Genomic DNA, 20,456 nt, shown 5'->3' on the forward strand with positions numbered 1-20,456 from the left:
TCTGCACAGCCAGACAAGCGATGACTCTTTTCCTGCTCTGTCTCTGCTCTGCTGTTTCTGTTCTCCAGTGTCCAGTGTTGATATGAAACAGTTCAGTGGGCGGAGTTTCATCCTGTCTATCAAAAGGGGGCGGGACTATCTGTCATCGTTGCACACATAGAGGTTGCACAGCTGTTATCAAATGACGTGCCGCTCTATCGTAGAGGTCAAGATAGTCACCAGTCCCAAACATGTTATCCCCCGCCCCCACCCACTATCTCATTATCACTGGTACATAGACGATCTAGAGACACAAAGACAACATGCATCTATTCATCTTGACTTGTACAGTTAGGCCCGTATAGTATAGGTTCAGAAACCTTTTCATGTCAGGGGCGTATCAGGCCCACCCACTTCTTGCCCTGGCCCACCCAAAAAAAAAAAAAAAAAAAAAAAAAAAAAAAAATTAATTGGTTGTTTTCTAGAGGCAAACTTGCTGCTGCATTGCTAGCCAATGGTTTTGTTACTTTTGTAAAAACGCAGGGCACATCATCTCCAGAGTCTAATGCATGACAACTTCATGACATCTAGGAATTTTGTTCTCTCTGTGGATAAATAAACCAGAGGGCGTCTTGTTCAAACTTGAAGCAGCCTCAATGTTGTTATTTTTTTAACTCACAGCAGTATATGGATCAGTGGTTCTAATTTCTGTATAAAGTAACAGTAAAAAAATAATGGTCCGCACACCAGAGGAGCTCCCGTTAGGTTTCTTTATTCAGTAATTATTCACACAGCATGACGTTTCGGGCCACAGTAACAGTATACACACAAGTATAAGCATTCATGTATGCAACATTTGGCACCTATATGTAACCTTTTAAGGTTGAGATAATTGTATTATCATTATATGGTCCAAATATTTCAGTAAAGCACTTGAAACACTTGAAATATTCTTGCTTGGGTGGTATCATTCTACTTGAAATGATGGTCAAATGCATTATTTTTAGTAAAATAACACGTCAAATTTTTCGGCCGGGCATCTGCACCCCTTCCTATCCAGGCCCACCCAATTTGATCCAGGCCCACCTATAATTCAATTTCTGCATACGCCCCTGATGTCAACGTCTCTATTTGACATGGAAAAAGTTCACTTAGTGGACCACTTAAGTGAAGACCCCAGATATGCATTAAAAGTGGTTCTCAAAGTGGGGTCCAGGGACCCTCAGGTGGCCAGGCCCCAGGGGTCCTTGAGGGGGTGCAAGGGATCCCCAGCAAAAGGGTAACTTTACTATTTTCACTGGAATTCCAGCCATACTAGGTAACACAATGACAGGATGACTATTTTTGTCATGGGGTTCATATAGGCTACCTTCTGTCATAAAACATCTAAAAGTGTGACGACCCTCCTATACACCTGGCCCTGTCTTGCAGGAGCCCTGGTGTTGAGGTCGTTAGGCTGATTGGGTGCACTCATTGGGCTTATTCCTTTATAACTGGGGACTGGTAATCTTATGACTTCAAAGGTCATGAGCTGGGCGGTGACGTCATCAGAGATGGTATTTCCCATTCCAAACTCGTAGGAGCCTCAGCAGCCCGGATGTGATGTAATTTAGCCTCCACATCCCAGTTATTTTGCCATAAAGGAACGCACGATCAGAAGACCCACTTTGAGAACTACTGCATCCCAATTTAATAAATTGTTGTGCCAGGAATCAGAGTAATCAGAATAATCATTGGGTTTATGAGTCCCTGGTCTGGCGGCAGTGACGTACCATATTACATGTATTCAGTTTTGATGATTTTGTTTTCATAGCCTACAGGAGAGGAAGAGAATGCACACAGAGGAGGCTACATACACTTGTTCAAAGAGGAAGAGATTGAACGAGTCCTTTATATCTTCCAAGGACATAGAGAATGTGCTGACATTAGAACAGGTCATCACCAAAGTAGATAAATGTAACATGCTATCTAGTTAGCTCCCACAGACATCTTGGAGACATCCAGGAGCCTCTCTGACAACAAGACCTCTATCATAAGTTATGGAACAAGAGTTATCCCTGAGGTGACCTCATGCTGTTAGCACATGTTACATTTTCTTCCACATTACCGGTACTTGACCCTGATTGGCAGATAATACCTTTAATTCAATTGAGGCAAACTGCTGAGTGGAGGCATCATTGGTCCTGTATTTTGTTCATGCTGCTAGTCTGATTGGAAGTATTTTAGTATTTCTTTGTGAGGTGAACCAATGTGTGATGTTTTCACTGGTGTTGTCCCAAAACTGGCTCTAAACAAGGGCAGACTTTTAGAAATACAATGACTTTAAATTTAGCCACTCAAAAAAAAAACATCTACAGTAAATATAATTGAAAAATATAGGCCTTTCCGGTGCATGACATGCTCAAGATTAAGCACTCTACGCTCTCTCTCTCTCTCTCTCTCTCTTCTAAAGATTCATAATCTGTGTAAATGTCCTTCCTTATCTCTTGAGATAATTACTTTTTTCAGAGGAGCTGAAAGGCAGAATGGGTAAAGTTAGAGACCATCTAAATTAGATTAGTATTCTCTTTTTCTTCTCACTCAATCTGTCAAGTAGGGAAATGTTTGTGTTGGTGCTGCTGACATGACCCCCTTGCTGGTGTCTGCCTGTCACATGACTTGGACTGTTGGAGGGTACCGGGCACCTCATTTGCCTAATGCATGTGGCATGGTGTTTGGTTACAATGAAAACCGACATATTCTTGGCCTTCAATGGCAAACAATTGAAATTGTCAAAAGACAATTTGTCATTTAACTGGGTGGGGACCCACCAGAAGCCATGGGGTTCCCTGGATGCTAGTTTGGGAACCATGATACATACATGCCAGGGATATGTATAAGCTAAAACAGCTTAGTTGGGTTCCTTTTGTTTAAAAGGATGCTTTATTTAGTGTGTTTTAACCAGTCATCGGTGATGTCACTCAACTGTACAGCTGGGCCCATACAGTACATCGGCCCTCACAAGGTTCCTCCTCAGCCAACAAGTCACTGAGGCAATCCATGTGGTGGAAAGGTTTTCTTGCGCACACTGGGGGTGAGGGGGGTGCCGCTGTGTCCCGGCCTGGCCTTCTCTCCCACGCCTTATGTGTGTGGGAGCGGGGGCCGGGGTGGGGGGCATCGGTGCTCTCCATCACTGGTCGAGGGTTGCCGGTAGGTTAGAATAGTTTAGGTTAGGCGATAGATTAGCTACAGCCTAACTGTAGGCTGTAGACCTGTTATAGTGTTCAGGCTAAAATCAGACTAGAGCAGAATAGGACAGGCCAGACTAGGCTGTAGATTAGCTAGATTCCCTGTGTCCTAGTTAGTTACGGTTAATATCTAGAGTAGTCAGATTGTCTTATTTTCTCCCCCCCTTTCCTGCTCTCTCCTCTCTCACACTCTAAAGCATGCCACTCATTCTACTCTAAAGCATGGCATCCCCTCCTTTCCCTGTTCTCTCCACATACTCTCTCATACTCCCCCTGCTCTCCCTCCCCACCTCCTCCCCTTCCTGAACTCCCCCCCCCCCATTGTTCTAAAGCATGTCATCCATTCTATTCTAAAGCATGGCACCCATTCTCTTTCTCTTTCCCCCTTCCCCTGCTCCTTCCCCACCTCTCCCTCCCTGTTCTCTCATCCCCCACATTTCCAATTCCCTCCCCACCTCCTCCCTTTCCATGCTCTCTCCTCCCCCACATCCCCCGCTCTTCCCCCTCCCTTCTCCTGCTCTCTCCTCTTTCCCCCCTCCCCTGCTCCTTCCCCACCTCCTCTCCTCCCCAACATTCCCCATTCCCTGCCACTTCCTGCTCTCTCCTCTCTCACATTCCCCCTGCTCTCCCTCCCCACCTCCTCCCTTTCCTGATCTCTCCTCCCCCCTATTCCCCCACTATTCTAAAGCATGGCACCCATTCTACTCCAAAGCATGGCACCCATTCTGTCCTCTCCCACTATTCCGCCACTATTCTACAGCATGGCACCCATTCTACCCTAAAGCGTGGCACCCATTCTATCCTATATTTCCATATTCCTTCAGGCCATAGATGCTGAGGGGCCAGTGGACAGCCAAGGAAGCAGGTAGTTACATTGTGCGTGTGTGGGTGTGTGTATGTAAGCGAGCGAGCAAATCCAGTAAAGTAAAGAAAATGTGTATAGATGTAGATCGGGGCATTACAATCTTTTTCCATAATGAGCTTTTTCCAAATGTTAAGATTGGAAATAATAAAAGTTAATTGATTGGAAATACAATAATCTTAGTAAAGTATTGGGTGTCCCATGTAGCAGCATAATCACTGTTGTCATGTGAAAACCTCATAATGAAATTCTTTCCCCTCATGAACTACAAGAAAAATGTCTTGTAATGTTTTGTGTATGTTTTATTTATTTATTTATTTATTTATTTATTTATTTATTTATTTATTTATTTATTTATTTATTCTGTTTTAATTGTTTTCCATGTTGCAAGTATTGTCTTTGTCATGCCCCGATGTGTATTTGTTTTTCTCTCTCCATTTGTTAGCATTGTAAAATATATGTATATCTCAATGCTTTTTATCTGGTTAAATAAAGGTTAAATAAATAATAAAAAATAAAAAATGCATGGTGTTCAATTTAAAAATAAGCATGTTTTTCTTGATCCCTGTAAAGTTGACGTTTTTCACCCAGCAACAATCATTCTGGAGTATTTAATATCAACAAGATTAATACATAGAATTTGAAGAATTGATTATAGTTCATTGGTTCCTTATTATTTAATTGTGATTAGCGTGTTTATTGTTTGATATGAATTAATTGTTGGTGTGCATAGAATCACAGAGAGATAGATTTTTGTCCACACTCCAGACCAATGGGTGGCGGTAATGCACCCGAAAGTTGTTTGCCAATAGACCCTTCTCACGGGGGCCATTTTGTGTCGAGAAGCCAGGGTAAACACAGGTGCAAGCAAAACACTAATGAGGGTTTCCAACTTCCATGATTGGGATTTGGAAACCCTCATTAGTGTTTTGCTTGCACCTGTGTTTACCCTGGCTTCTCGACACAAAATGGCCCCCGTGAGAAGGGTCTATCGCCATTAAACTCAAAAGAAGAAAAAGAAGAAGAAGAAGAGGATCTGCGCATGCTCGGGCCGCTGTGATACGTCGGATGTTACGTCATAGAGGCGGTAGTTTAAACCTTTCTGCTCATAGTCATAACATCGATCAGTAAGGATGATGGCGTCTAAACCAAGTGCAGGAGGAATGTCTTCAAGTCGACGGAACGTGTTGCAGAATATTACGAACTGGGCAGGTGAGGTAGCTTCCACCTCTTCTAATGTTGCATTTTCCAGCCATCTAGTGTGTTTCAAACGGAGCGAAGTCAACGCTGCTAGCTAGCTAGCTAACCGCTGATCCAACAGGCAACGGTGCAGTTAGCTTCTTCTGCCAAATTGAATCTGAATGTAGCTTAGCGAAGAAGACCACGGCTGCAAGTCACGTCTAACAAATCCATTTGAAACGACGAGCTGTGTGGGGTATTCATGTCGTTCGTTTACGCTGAGTTTAAAATCGTCCAGTGTGCTAAGAAACAACGTAATGCGCTCTATAACGTTACCTGAAGAACGTTAACCGCTTGGTGAAATGAAGTAGCCACACTGTAGCCTACATGTCATGGGCAACAGACCCCCGGCAGACGAGCAAAATGCAGCTCGTCTTGTGTCCAAACGTTAAGTTTGTTGAACATGAGAGGCGACGTTACGCAAAGGAGGCAAACATCAAACCGTTGCTGCAACTTCTACCGACTTTTTCAAACCGGCATTACGTTGCTGTAACGATTTACATGTACTTTACAATATGCTCCCATGAGGTCGGTCGGTCTCTCTCTCTCTCGCTCGCTCTCTCTCTCTCTCTCTCTCTCTCTCTCTCTCTCTCTCTCTCTCTCTCTCTCTCTCTCTCTCTCTCTCTCTCTCTGAGTCCTGGCCTTACCTTGTGTGTTGTCTGTTCCCTGCAGTGAGGAGGAGGAGTCCCAAGCAGTCACCTTCCAGCTCCCACACAGTGAAACTGGATGAAGAGAACGTCCCCCCTAAAAGAGGTCTGTTCCCTGCAGTGAGGAGGAGTCCCAAGCAGTCACCTTCCAGCTCCCACACAGTGAAACTGGATGAAGAGAACGTCCCCCCTAAAGGAGAGGTGAGGCACCAACGTCCTGTTCTCCTAACTAGCACTTTGTCACACTGTCCCATCTCCCCCCACTAAGCAACAACAAAAACCACCTATTAGGACAGTTTTAGTTGTGGGTGCATCAGTGATTAAAGTCATCACTCCCTACACCTCCCTGCCACAAGTAGAAGTTTGAACAGGTTATCCTGTATATTTTCCATTGACAGGTTCTCATTATTCTGTTTTTTCTTTTAAGTTGCTTAAGACGAAATCCCAATTTTAAGGATTAATTAATAAAAAAAATTAAGATGGAGGCACTGATTTGTTGTTGTTTGTCTCTTTGGCTCTATCCCTGAACCAGGGCTTTGCGTTCTGGCACAAGACTGTGGTTAAGAAGCTGACAGAGGAGTGGAGCCAGAAGAACTGCCACCTACAGGCTGAACTGAGCCACGCAACACCCGACAAGGTCAGTAAAGCTTTAAGGTGTGTCGACAGGGGCGTATGTTTTCACGCCTCCCATTCATTGTGTATAGAGAGCCGCAGGGATGACGTATTTTTGTAGGCTGAATGCGGAAGTCCCGAACTTCCTGGTTCTTCACTGTTTCTGTCTATGGGATTTTTGAATGGGTTTTTGGCGCGATGCTCCAAATAATGTCTGTGGGCAACGCAAGTTTAATCAAACGCGAACCAAGGTTCAGCGGGATAATCTTCACACATGAGGACCACTTTCATGAGTTTTGAAGCATAACTGCGAGCCCTAGAGGTAAAAAGCTCGTGCTAAGCTAATCCAGAACTACACACAGTGTCGCATAGGCGTCCACGCGAAGGCGCGAGAGAAAGAATTTCCGCGTTCACTCGTGATGACATATAATATCCGCGTCGACATTGTAGTCTCATTTAGCCGTTTGCTAGCTAGCCACCCTTTTAACGGCACATAAAAGCTTCAAAACTCATAAAAGTGGTCTTCATGTGTGAAGATGATGTTACTAAACACTGGTTCGCGTTTGATTAAGCCCGCATTGCCCAGAGAGATTATTAGAAGCATCGCGCCAAAAACCCATTCAAAACTCCCATAGGCGAAAACTGTGAAGAACCAGGGCTGTTAGCATCGATGATTTCCGGACTCGTTACTGCGGCTCTCTATTGGAGACAGCCACGCAATGCATTGTGGGGCAGGCGGGGAGGTACGCGAGCGGGGAGCGTGCACCGCCCGCGTAACCATTTGCATAAGGTTGAGGATTCTCAACTTTATGCAAATGACTTAGGCACCCAGAGCCTCCCCCGCCTGCTGAACTTGTATCTGATCTTTTAAACCAACGGTTGTAAAGGCAAAACAAAGACAGGGAGACACAGCATGGCCTATTGGAGGCATAAAAAAATCAGAAATAACGTGCTCAACTCCTTACTTATAGCCGGTTATGTAAACTGGGTGCTGGATCCCTAAAACAAGTATAATTCTAAAAAACGAAAAGGACAGCACTCCAAGTGTAAAGGTTTTATTGCCACACAATAGGACGTTTCAGGCAGCAGCCCTTCTTCAGCTGTAATGGCAATTTCATGCAGGTGATGCACAGGTGCCTCTAATTATAGGTCCCATGCGGCACAATCAGGGTAGACCAGCAGAGGGAGTCAGCAAGTTCAATGCAGGTACATTCATAGAACATTCAAAGAAAAACAAAACATTCAAAGAAAACAAACAAAAGACATCTCCTCATTAAGCCCCTTAGGGATGAGGGTATCAAGGGAGTGGACCCAGTAGGCCTCTCTTTGAAGGAGAATCTTGTCTCTATTTCCTCCTCGCTGTGGCATATTTACTGTTTCAATGGCCATGTAATGAAGATCACTCAAACTGTGGTTCAAACTATTCAAATGTCTCGCAACTGATGATTTCTCATCATGATTGCGTATAGAGCATTTGTGTTCACAGATTCTGGTTTTTAACTCGCGTTTGGTTTTGCCTACATAGTATAAATTACATGGGCATTTCAACAAGTAAACAACATATCTAGTGTTACATGTGATTCTGCCTCTGACCTTAATGTTCACACCAGAACTTGGATGCGTGAAATGATTACCTTTGAGCATGGCATAACAATGTACACAATTATGGCAAGGAAAATTACCAGAAGGAATAGAACAAGAAAGAAAGTGAGTGGGTCTCTTGGGCAGGTCTGACTTTACTAAAAAATATCTTAAATTGGAGGACCTCTCCAAGCATTAGAAATGTGAAAGTCACTTTCCAGTATGTGCCAATATCTACTCGCTACTTCTTTGACTCACAAATGCGTTTAATCCTCAATAATTGACTATATGGTAGACTTCTCTTTAATGCTGGTGAATGAAAACTGTTGAATTGTAAAAAAAAGTATTTCTGTCGGTTTCCTTTCTGTAAACCTCAGTATGTACAGAGGACCCATATTTCTTCACCAAAACATCCAAGAAAGAAATCTGTTCCAAATCATAACTAAATGTAAACTTAATAGATTCCTTTCTTGAGTTCAAAAAAGCATGAAATTGTTTTAGTTCTTCAGCATTACTACTAGGGATGCAGCGGTATACCGTTTGAAGGTATACCGTGGTTTGAAAACGTCACGGTATCAAAACCACTAAAATTTGCAATCATACCTTCCCCACGGTATCAGCTGTTTCCCCAAAACAAAGTGCCCAGGTCGCTTGCAGAGTGCAGCTTACGCGGCCCCTCCCCCTGGCTGCATGCCTACCTAGACTAGAGCACAGTAGAGAGGAGCCGCAAGGACCCCCCTGAACTTTCCCCTATCTAAAGAGACGACGTCGGCGGCTGTATGGGAATATTTCGGCTATTGTAAAAACACAAATGGTCCGCGATACCGTGAAACTGTGGTGTTTTTGTCCAAGGTTATCATACCGTCAAAAACTCATACCGTTGCATCCCTAATTACTACTCCAAATAAAAAAAATAGGTCGTCTACGTCTATGTATCTCCAATAGTTTTGAATAAACTTAGAATAGGGATTATCGTTATAAATAAAATCTAGCTCAAATTTCCCCGTAAATAAATTTGCATAATTTGGAGCCACCGGTGAGCCCATAGCTGAGCCCCGATGTTGAAGGTAGTATTGATCTTGAAACTTAAAATAATTCTTAGTCAATACTTCATTTGTTAAAGATAACAGAAACTCAGAGGAAGGATGTGATTCAGTTCTTTGATTCAAAAAAGAATGCATGGCTTCCAAGCCATCTTTATGGGGTATGCTGGGATATAAACTAGCAACATCCATAGTACACAAAAGATCATTAGAGTCCACACGACATTCTTTCAACTTAATCAGAAACTCCGTAGTGTCTTTGAGATGTGAGGGCAATGCATAGACCAAGTCTTTGATGTGAGAGAGCGGCTCTGTAAGGGAACCCAAGCGTACGATTTTGGGGGGCGGGCGTGAAAATCCCGGCGTATATGATGCACACGTACCGTTACAGCTGAATTTAGCCCATTAAGACATGGTGCAGCATTTGCCTGTTTAAAGGGGACCTGTTGTGCTTTTTCATGTTGCCATATATACTGTTACAATGTTCATATTAAACATATATACTGTTACAATGTTCATATTAAACATATATACTGTTACAATGTTCATATTAAACACATATACCATTACAATGTTCATATTAAACATGTATACTCAGTATACATGTTTAATATGAACATTGTAATGGTATACTATACTGTTACAATGTTCATATTAAACATGTATACCGTTAGAATGTTGGATGTTCATATTAAAAATATATATACCGTTACAGTGTTGGATGTTACATTGGCCAAAGTTTCAAATAATTAAGCAAATAAACAGGTGAACGTTATCCTCATTAGGACAAATAATGATAATCCCAGGATTTCGACAGGCCATGAGATTTGAACGGCTGGTGTGATGTGTCTCTACTGACGTTTACTAATGTCCTTTGTCCTCAGGAGGACATGAGTGAGGAGATCCAGAGCCTACAGAACAAGATTGCTCATTTGAAAGATGAAGGAGATAACATGAGGACCTTGGTGGAGGTAAAGTGTATACATATCTCTAATGGGTCCAAATCTAGTCTAAAACATCATGAACATTGTATGTTGTCAATGAGCCAGCTTTAGTTTAGTTTTCGCTTTTGGAGAAAATATTTCAAAATGGATTGGCTGGTCAAGATATAAATTGACTGGTCAAGAATCAAGATATAGATTGTGTGAATGAAATTTAAGAAGTATGTGAACTCTACGTAAAATCTCATTTTTCACCACTGCACAACTCCTCTTTCCACAAACTGTAAACAGAAAGAAAAGGAGAAGGAAATCAAAGGTTTGAAGAATGAGCTGCAGGCCAGGGAAGAAGGACTCGCTCACCTGAAAGAGCTCCTGAAGCGACGCGAGTCGAAAACAGAAGAGCAGATTAAAGCCCAGAAAAGCTCTTTTGGCCAAGCAACGCCAAGAAAGCGCCAGAACCCAAGAGGATTTGCAGAAGATCACCATGTTTCAGGAAGAAGTGCACAGGCTGCAAGGCGAGGTTCGGGACCTCCAGGGACGGAGGTTGTCTTCTGCAGAACTCCTCCAATGGGCTGAAGACGGCGAACAAAATCAGAAAGCTCTGGAGAAGCAAGTTGAAGTTCTGCAGGAACAACTCTCTGCTAAGTCAGAGGCTGTCAATTACTACCAGACAAAGGTGAGTGTGATCTCGCACACAGTCCACACTGAACACAACACACTGAAGTTCTCCATTTCTCTTCTATGCATATCTCTAACTTGCAACGTGCAACTGTCTTAACTGAATGTCAATAATATAGCTGGATGTTTAGTTCCATTGAGCACTGACATTCTGTTAATATGTTCTCTTCCTACCTGTGCTGTGTTAGGAGGACTAAGCAATATGTTTCTTCTATCACCTCACAGATGGAGACGGCAGTTACTCATGACGACCTCAACAAACAGCTACTCAAGGAAACCTGGGCGCAGGTAGCGGAGCTGCAGCTCTCCCTAGAGGAAAACCAGGAGCACGTGGCTGAACTCCAGCGCTCCCTAGAAGAAAGTCAGGAGCAGGTGGCTGAGGAAAAGACCAGGCTTCTCCAGGCAGAACGAAATCAGAAAGCTCTGCAGAAACAAGTTGAAGTCCTGGAGAAACAACTCTCTGCTAAATCAGAGACTGTAGCCTACAACAAGACCAAGGTGAGTGTGATCTCACACAGTCCACACCAGGCCCGTATCCAGGGTTTCCAAATTGGGGAGGTCCAGACATGGCAAGGAGAGGCGGATCTGGCCGTAAAAAAATTGAGGTCCCCCCCCCCCCCCCTTTTTAGCCATATTTAGAGTAATATATCATTTGAAACAAAAAAAACATTTTTTTTTTACTTTTTTTTTGCCATATTTAGAGGAATATCTCATTTTTAATTAACATAGGATACTGTTGTGATGTAATTATTCAGTATTTTCTCCTTTTCTCACTCATTCAGAGCAAAGAGGGAGATATATAGCATGATGATAATGCTCTATATCTCCCTATTTGCTCTGAATACACCAGAGCCGTTTTCCCACATGCATACCGGAAAATTACCTGTAAGTCAATATCGGACATTTCCCTGAATTTCCCTTCACACCTTAGCGCGCGCATGTGGGAATCTTGTCGTCAAATAGCCGGTATGTTGGGGGGCGGGGGGAGGGGGGAGCTTATTTGGGGGGTCGGCAAATCTTGCCACACAATAAAATCACACTCGTTTGACTCAAGAGCAGCGTCAAGCCAGCGTAAAATAAACACAGCCGATTTCCCCCCTCCCCTCTGCTCGAGAGAGGGGAGCAGCCACACAGGACAGACACAGCGAGAATGGCAGTGGCTTGCAAGCTGCCCAACGCTTGTATGTATGTAGAGAAAGCAAATGCATGAAGCGAAATGTGGAAGTAGTTTGCTTTGATGTGCGCGAATGATTAGATGATGCACGCTGGAAGTGAACGTTAAGCAACGTGTGTACACCTCGCCCACATGAGAGAAGGACCGGTGTCGCGGAAAATGACTGGATCCGTTTCTCACTTGTATCCGCTATAGCGCATACCGCTCTTCTGACTGGCTCGAAACTGGTGAAATCTCCGCGATGACGGGGTCGCGCTTATACCGGCACGACTACTTCCCCACATGCAGGCATTAGACCACGTTCCGGTCATTTTGCGGTACAAAGCGCATGTGGGAAAAGGGCTCAGTTAACATGACACAGACTTAACATGATAGAAATATTATCAGCAAACTTAATGACTAGACTAATTATTCTGATCTGAATGGCATATATCAAGAAACATTGACTCCTCTCTTTGCTGTATAGTGGGAGGTGCATTTTTGAGTAGGCTATTAAAATAGCATGTCAAGTTCACATTTCTTTATTGCCAGATTAAACAATTCGTATTGGTTGTTGGTTGGTTCAACACAACATGTGCGTGCATGCGCGCTTCTTCTTCTTCTCTAGCCTACAAGCATGTAACTTCCTTGATTGTTATTGTTGATAATTTTATTTAAATAGGCTACATTTTCATTTCCCGAAACATTCTTAAACAAAAAAGGAACATAGTGCACTGCAAAATATTTTTTAATTACGTACATTTGTAAAAAAAAAAAAAAAAAAAAAATCTCTCTGAAATTATTACCGAGGTCCGGACCTCGGTGTCCTCATAGCTAGATTTGCTTAGAGAAGTGCAAGAAAAAGCTCTAGTATCTGATGCAGGAATGAATGATAACCCACCTTTTGAACAATATAACATTACAAACTAAGAAATGGAGTGAAAGAGTTGCAATCAGTACCTCGTCGGGATGTCACAATATATCGTCCCACAATATATCGCGATAGCAAAACGTGACAATATGTATCGTTGAGATGAAATCTCATACCGCGAGAAAAAGAAGCTGAACATGGTGGCACTGATCTGCATCTGATTGCATGCTCGCTCTCCTTTTCATTGCTTTGTTTGAACAGACGAGGGACGTTACAGACACAGAGGATGAAAATTGTGAAATGACTCAAATTGGCGTGGAGGATGCCCCCTCGACATAGATTATATATTATTATAATATTATTATATATATATAATATATTATTATAATAGATTGCAAAAAAATATTGTTAAAATATCGTATCGTATTATCGTGAACCCAATATCGTGTATCGTATCGTATCTTGAACTGAGTGTATCGCGACACCCCTAGTACCTCGTGAGCAAATTTATTTTAATGTTTCATTTATTTCCATGATTCTTACATTTTTCCGCTTTCTCTCAAGTACCCCCTGTAGTACCTCCACGTACCCCTAGGGGTTTTGGGAACCACTGCCCTCACTTAATTGTTGCATGTCAATAATAATATAGTGCATGTGCTGTATTAGGCGTTATTAGGATTAAGCTCATATGTTCATTCTATAATATCACAGATGGAGACGGCAGTCATCGACTACAAGAGCAAACAGCTACTGAAGGAAGCCTGGGAGGAGGTGCATGAACTGCATCGCCACCTAGAGGTCAAGGAGAGGGAGAACGAGAGCCTGCAGTACGATCTGTCCGAGGCACAAAGCGAGGTGGAATACCTTTTGAAGCGGTGTAACAAACAGGTTGGTACTGGCAGACACACACACACACGTGCACACACACACACACTGTATGTTGTCTTGAAAACAGCCTCTCATTATTGCACTGTGTGATTGTTTCAGGCGGCGAGGGCACGAGGGGACTTCAGGAAGGTCACAGCTGTAAGCTCCATCTCATTCGATCAGCATGGTCAATTATCAGCATCCTCCAGAGTGAAAATAAAATTACATTTTTGGAATATATGTTGTAAATATGTTAATATTTTTGTGTTCAGATTTGTGTTTTCAATTATCAGCATCTTCCATCGTAAAAATCAAATTTGATTTCTTTGAATATATATCTGTTGTAAATATTGTCAATATTTTTGTGTGTTCAATTATCAGTATCTTCCATGTGAAAATCAAATTAGTTTTTTTTATATATGTTGTAAATATTTCAATATTTTTGTGGTTCAGAGATCCTTGTAAATAAATTGTTTTATTTGTTCAGTAAATAATTGTCCTCCTTTCTTACTCAAATAAATATTTTAGAAGTTGAGTTGAGGATGGTAGTAAGCTCTCAAAATAGATTTTCGATTGGCATCGGGGGAAAAACATTGACACCAGATTGGTGCGGTAGATAAATAAACAGTTCTACATAAAGTAACATGCAGGTATATAAGGCAGACTTAATGTGGTGGATGACAAAATGCTGTACAGTCCAAAGTAAGATTGGACTGAACCGGTACAGAAGGCATGGGGAGACCTACCCCCATTGCCAAGTGTCCCGGGCGGGAATCGAACCCAGGACTTTCTTGCTGTGAGGCGACAGCTGCGCCACCATGTGTTATTATCAGCTTAAAAAAGATGACTCTAGATTTGTCTTTTTTATCTTTCACACACAAAAAAGATATCTAGCCTTATGTAGTCCTAACTTATCTTTGCTGAAGGTACAAGAAAGTCAATAGTCTGTCAATTTAGCAATAAGACAATTAACAGGGTATACCTTAAATGTAGTCTACATCCTTTCTTGTTTGACATACAATTACATTATGTATCAGACCTGTTGGAACGGAAGGAACCCTCTGACGTCACGGCACCTAGAAAGCAGCGTGTTTCCTCTTTTTCTGTCCCTTGACTATTAAATATGGACTGTATATTAAATATGGACAACACTAGAGTGACATCACCCATTGGATCATATTGGAGCGACTGATAAGTGAAGTTGCCCTGTCTCACTTTTATTTATTTATCCTGTGTGTTTGCAGATTGATAAAGTAGGAAGTTAACTGTTTTGCTATGAAAACATGTTGCCTAATATCAGAGGAACCAGGAAAATGGATTGTTGTACTGTGTATGGTTTTTCTACATGTGCCGTGATTGCTATGAGATGGTGCCACAACATAATCACACATTCCTAAGTGGCATAAAAAAGCCAATATAATATAATGTGCGTATGAAAACAGTTTGACAGTAGTGACACTGGAACAGCAATTCAAAAGACGCAAAGCATACAAGCAGTGTTGGGCAGTAACGTGTTACTGTAATCTGATTACTTTTTCAGTAACTAAGTAATGTGAGGTGCTACAATTTCCAATATACATATATATATATACTGTATCCCATCACTTCAGGTTTGAGAGGCTGCAATGTTTACAGTTATGCAGTTTGGCTGATTGTGGACTCCTGCATTCTGTTCCAATAAAGTGGATTCAGTTGTAGACAGAGCTGCTTGGTTGTCACTTGTTCGGGGGTAAAAAAAAGAAAAGACAAAGTAACTAGTAATGTAACAAATTACTTTTGAAAAAATGAATTAGTAAAGTAACTTTTATTACTTTTTAAGCAGTAATCAGTAACTAATTACATTTCCCAAGTAACCTGCCCAACACCATTAACAAGACACACATTTGTCTTGAGTAAAGTGAAACTCAAATTGAGCTAGGAAATAGGGCGAAGCATACAGGTACAGTATAACATCTTATTGCTGTATAGTTCTTTCATCACGCAACATGGAGTTATTACATATTCTGCTAACACATTCACAGGGACACGGTGGAACAGCCTGAAAGCTTGAGACTGAAGGTAGGTTCATGCATTTACGCTTGTGTTCAATGTGGTCACAATGCGTCCCTGTCCCTGACCACCTCCGGAGGTGATTTGGCCGATCAGATCACAATCCGTCTTCATTGTGTCTTGGGGGCGTTTACACCTGTACTTTCAAGTGGTCAAGCACTATCAGATTGCAATCTGATCACAGAAAACGCATGTTAGTGCCAGGTGTAAATGGCCTCAAAGACACATGGCAAATCACTTTAAATCAACTATTTCCCTGTTCATTCTGCCCCTGGAATTGGACAAAGTCCAGCGCGCGGGCCTCTTGCCCCCTGAGGAACTGTGCCACTGTCCTGCTGGGGTCTGGCAGGAAGGTCTGAGGCAGCAGGCGCGTCTCGCTGTCGCCGCAGGGCAGGTCGTCCATGTTGCCCAGGGACCAGTAGCGGAGCGTACACCGGGGCAGAGGGTGCGCCCGCCCCAGGCCCACTCCCATCAAAAATAATAATAATAATAATTTGCATGCCAGGCCAGGCCTGAGTGTGAGAGCAATTCAATCAATAGACAATAACATTGGTGTGTTTAAAATGAGATATTCCACTAAATATGGCTAAAACAGATTCAGACATGCAAAAAAGGCAAATTTTTCTTCGCCGCCGGCCTTAATTGGAAAAAAATAAAATATATATATATTTTTTTTGGGATGGGGGGGCCCCCTAAAGGCTGAATTATGCTCACCCTGCCGTGAAGGGCGCGGGGGTGGAGCGAGGCCCGGGCGCGTCAAATGACGTAAATTTGTTGGCCGTGGTTATTCGCTACCTCCGTCGGGCGCTCGCCTTGTGCCTGATTTTTTTTCTCACAGCGCGAGCAACGCACGGCTTCTCTCCAAACATGGCCGCTTTCAAGCCACTGAGCCCTGAACACTGAGCTGTGTTTTCGCCACATTTCTTGACCCATGTGGTAGGCTATAAACTTTGATTTGCAACTGTTCGTTTTTAGTCATTTCACCAAGTAAATGTGTTGTGTTGAGAGCATTATTGAGAGAGATTAAAAGCAGCACAGAGTATGCAATCAGGGCTGAGAAGTAAAACGGCTTTCAGTAAAAACAAGTTTGGTGATTCCTTCATGTGCTGATGTGCGGTCGTTTGAGAGTGAAAGCGCACTCAGTACTGCACATAATAGCGTTTCATTGCGACTTTTCACGGGCTGTTCTCACTCAGCACCTTGCCTAGATCTGAAACTCGACTGTACAATACATGCTGATCACTTTCTGAGTATAATGGCATCAGCCCCAGCGCGGGGTCTGCACGGTGACTCGCGGAGACTCGCGGGGCCCCACCCCCACGGAGCTTGCTCGAGTATAAGAGCACCTTAAGAGCTTCGCCCCCCCCCCCGGGCTGATAGGGTCGCTCCGCCCCTGCCAGGGACAGAGGTGCCTCCCCCACTATGTGCTGTCCCAGCTTGTGTCTCAAAACTTCCTGAGCCACCACCTCCTCCCCCTGGAATAGCACCAGGGCACCGCACCGCCCCAGGGCCAGGTCAGTCTGGCCACAGCCACACCGCCCTGGACGTAGGAGGAGCCGATGTGCCACTCGACAGGGACAGCCAGTGTCACCGCCCGCTTCACCCAGACGAGCTGACTCCCCAGGTACATGTGAGCCTAGTGTGAGTACGTACTGACAGCTTCAAGTGGAGAAACATCATGTAGAGTTAGTTAGTATTTGACCATAAAGCACCATTTCAAGAATCACAAGATTGTGTGACCAATTTACCAATTTTAATTTTATTTTATTATACACAAGATGGGATGTACCAAATCCATTATTTTATTTATTTTATTTATTTATTTGAACCAAAAATAAACAAGATGTTTTTGCTCACATTGTGTTGATCTGTCCAAATTATTATCTGTAACTGGAGAATGTAAACCAGAAAAATGCTCCACCACACTGGGCTTACCTCCACCATCAGTGCAGCTTCATCTCCCATAAACAGAGCGATCAGATCTGTCTGATCACATCTGTCAGACCCTCTTTGGCTTGTCGGCCCTCCAGCTTGTTTGCTTTGCTCCAGCCTTCCGTCTGGGCCTGCTCATGTAACCAGGACTCTGTAACAGTTTGGTAGAGGAAATTACAGCAATAGCAATAACTTTCTAAAAAACTTTAGAGAGTTATTCATGCTTTTATTACCTCAAGGCTAGACTATTGTAATTCTCTGTATGTGCGTCTAGATCAGTCGTCCTGCATCGTCTCCAGTTCGTACAAAATGCTGCCGCTCGGCTGCTAACTGGGAAAAGAAAGTGGGACCACGTAACTCCGTCCATTGGCTTCCTCTCCGTTTCAGGATTGATCTTAAGATTTTGTTGATTGCTGGCGCCTTCCTATCTTGCTGATCTCCTGCACCATCATACTCCAACCAGAGCTCTGAGGTCAACTAACCAGATGTTCCTGGATGTTCTGAGATCTAGGCTCCAAAACAGAGGTGACCGAGCCGAACAGCCTACCTGTTCATATAAGAACTGTGCAGACCCAAACTGTGGAACAGCCTACCTGTTCATATAAGAACCGTGCAGACCCAAACTGTGGAACAGCCTACCTGTTCATATAAGAACTGTGCAGACCCAAACTGTGGAACAGCCTACCTGTTCATATAAGAACTGTGCAGACCCAAACTGTGGAACAGCCTACCTGTTCATATAAGAACTGTGCAGACCCAAACTGTGGAACAGCCTACCTGTTCATATAAGAACTGTGCAGACCCAAACTGTGGAACAGCCTACCTGTTCATATAAGAACTGTGCAGACCCAAACTGTGGAACAGCCTACCTGTTCATATAAGAACTGTGCAGACCCAAACTGTGGAACAGCCTACCTGTTCATATAAGAACTGTGCAGACCCCTGACATTTTTAAGTCACTGCTGGAGACCCATCTGTTCTCATTAGCGTTCAATTCAAGATGAGCCTGTCACCCCGACATTATTTTTTATTGTGCCTTTTATTGTTTATTGTTCTCTTTATTATTCCTATTTTTACTAACTGTATGTGTCTATCTGATATTTGTGATTGGCTGTTCAGCACTTTGGTCAACCGTGGTTGTGTAAATGTGCTATAAATCAAGTCAAAGTTTATTTAAGATTCAATATTCTTGAATCTAAAATAAACTTTGACTTGACTTTTCTAATTATTGCAACCAAAACAATAATTTCAACTATTTCCAAAGGTATCAATAAATGCATAGTTAACTTGGTTGAGTCGTCACCTGTTTGTTCTTGGTGGGTCTGAAGCAGTCAGGACAGGCACCAGCACTGTGGGAGGGATAACATTTTTTAACCATCCAGACATTTGACATGTGGTGAAAGTTCAGTGCTTAACCTTTCTTACTCTTGGTTACTTTTAGTATTGGTGATGCAGAAACTGAACAATCTGGGAACACAGAGTCTATTTCCGCACGTACATTTTTTTTAGGCTTCCTGTACAGCGCGGATCTTCCGCCCGGGACTTCCACTTCCGCTTTTAGTTTGAATGCTTATTGCTAAACATCAAAATTCATATATATTCAGGGCCGCCGCACCCTATACGCAGAGTACGCAGACTGCATAGGGCATCATGTGCTCTTAACTCATTGAGTGCCAATGACGTCTAAAGACGTCAATTCAAATAGTAACGTAGAGTGCCAATGACGTCTAAAGACGTCAATTGCGTTTTTTGACGGTGGGATGTGGATTACAGCCTGATGCATCTCCTGTAAAAGTATGGGGGATTTTGAAGGTGTATAAGCTATTTTACGGACCCATTAGGTGGCGACAGTGCTCTCCGGATTAGAGAAAGATGAGAAAACTAGAACGACCGCAACGCGGACTTATGCCTCCGCCATGAGTTCATTCTGGAGTCCAAATCGCCATTTGAGGCAAATTGGAAGAGATTCCGTCAAGGCGCTCCTGTGATGTTGCGTTACAGAGCTTGGAAATTGGGTGTGTGAGAGGTCACAGTGACCTTGAACTTTGACCACCAAAATGTAATCAGTTCATCCTTGAGTCCAAGTCGATGTTTGAGACAAGTTTGATTAAATTCCGTCAAGGCATTCCTGAGATATCGCGTTAACAAGCTTGAAAATGGCTTTCGAGAGCTCACCTTGACCTTTGACCTTTGACCACCAAAATCTAATCAGATCATCCTTGAGTCCAAGTCGATGTTTGTGACACGTTTGATTGAATTCCGTCAAGGCATTCCTGAGATATCACGTTAACAAGCTTGAAAATGGCGTTTGAGAAGTCACAGTGACCTTGACCTTTGACTTTTGACCACCAAAATCGAATCAGTTCATCCTTGAGTCTAAGTAGATGTTTGAGGCAAATTTGATGAAATTCCGTCAAGGTATTCATGAGATATCGCGTTAACAAGCTGGAAAATGGCGTTTGAGAGGTCACAGTGACCTTGACCTTTGACCTTTGACCACCAAAATCTAATCAGTTCATCCTTGAGTCCAAGTCGATGTTTGAGACAAGTTTGATTAAATTCCGTCAAGGCATTCCTGAGATATCGCGTTAACAAGCTTGAAAATGGCGTTCGAGAGGTCACAGTGACCTTGACCTTTGACCACCAAAATCTAATCAGATCATCCTTGAGTCTAAGTCGATGTTTGAGGCAAATTTTATGAAATTCCGTCCAGGCGTTCCTCAGATATCGCGTTAACAAACATCGTACGGACGGCCGTACGGACGGACGGCCGTA

The 20,456-nt window shown here is 43.0% G+C and overlaps 1 protein-coding gene across 1 annotated transcript; it reads left to right on the forward strand.

Moving 5' to 3' along the window:
* Nucleotides 1–5,204: 5,204 nt before the first annotated feature.
* LOC310793418 (uncharacterized protein) lies at nt 5,205–14,095 on the forward strand (the record flags this gene model as incomplete). Its single annotated transcript, XM_083655238.1, has 9 exons — nt 5,205–5,280; nt 5,980–6,155; nt 6,487–6,591; nt 10,075–10,161; nt 10,625–10,807; nt 11,035–11,307; nt 13,545–13,721; nt 13,821–13,944; nt 14,082–14,095. 9 exons carry the CDS (start codon nt 5,205–5,207, stop codon nt 14,093–14,095), a joined length of 1,215 nt encoding a protein of 404 aa, XP_083511364.1.
* Between the last annotated feature and the right edge of the window lie 6,361 nt (nt 14,096–20,456).

This window comes from Poromitra crassiceps (genome assembly GCF_964638095.1).
Source record: "Poromitra crassiceps genome assembly, chromosome: 19".
NCBI classification, from domain to species: Eukaryota; Metazoa; Chordata; class Actinopteri; order Beryciformes; family Melamphaidae; genus Poromitra; species Poromitra crassiceps.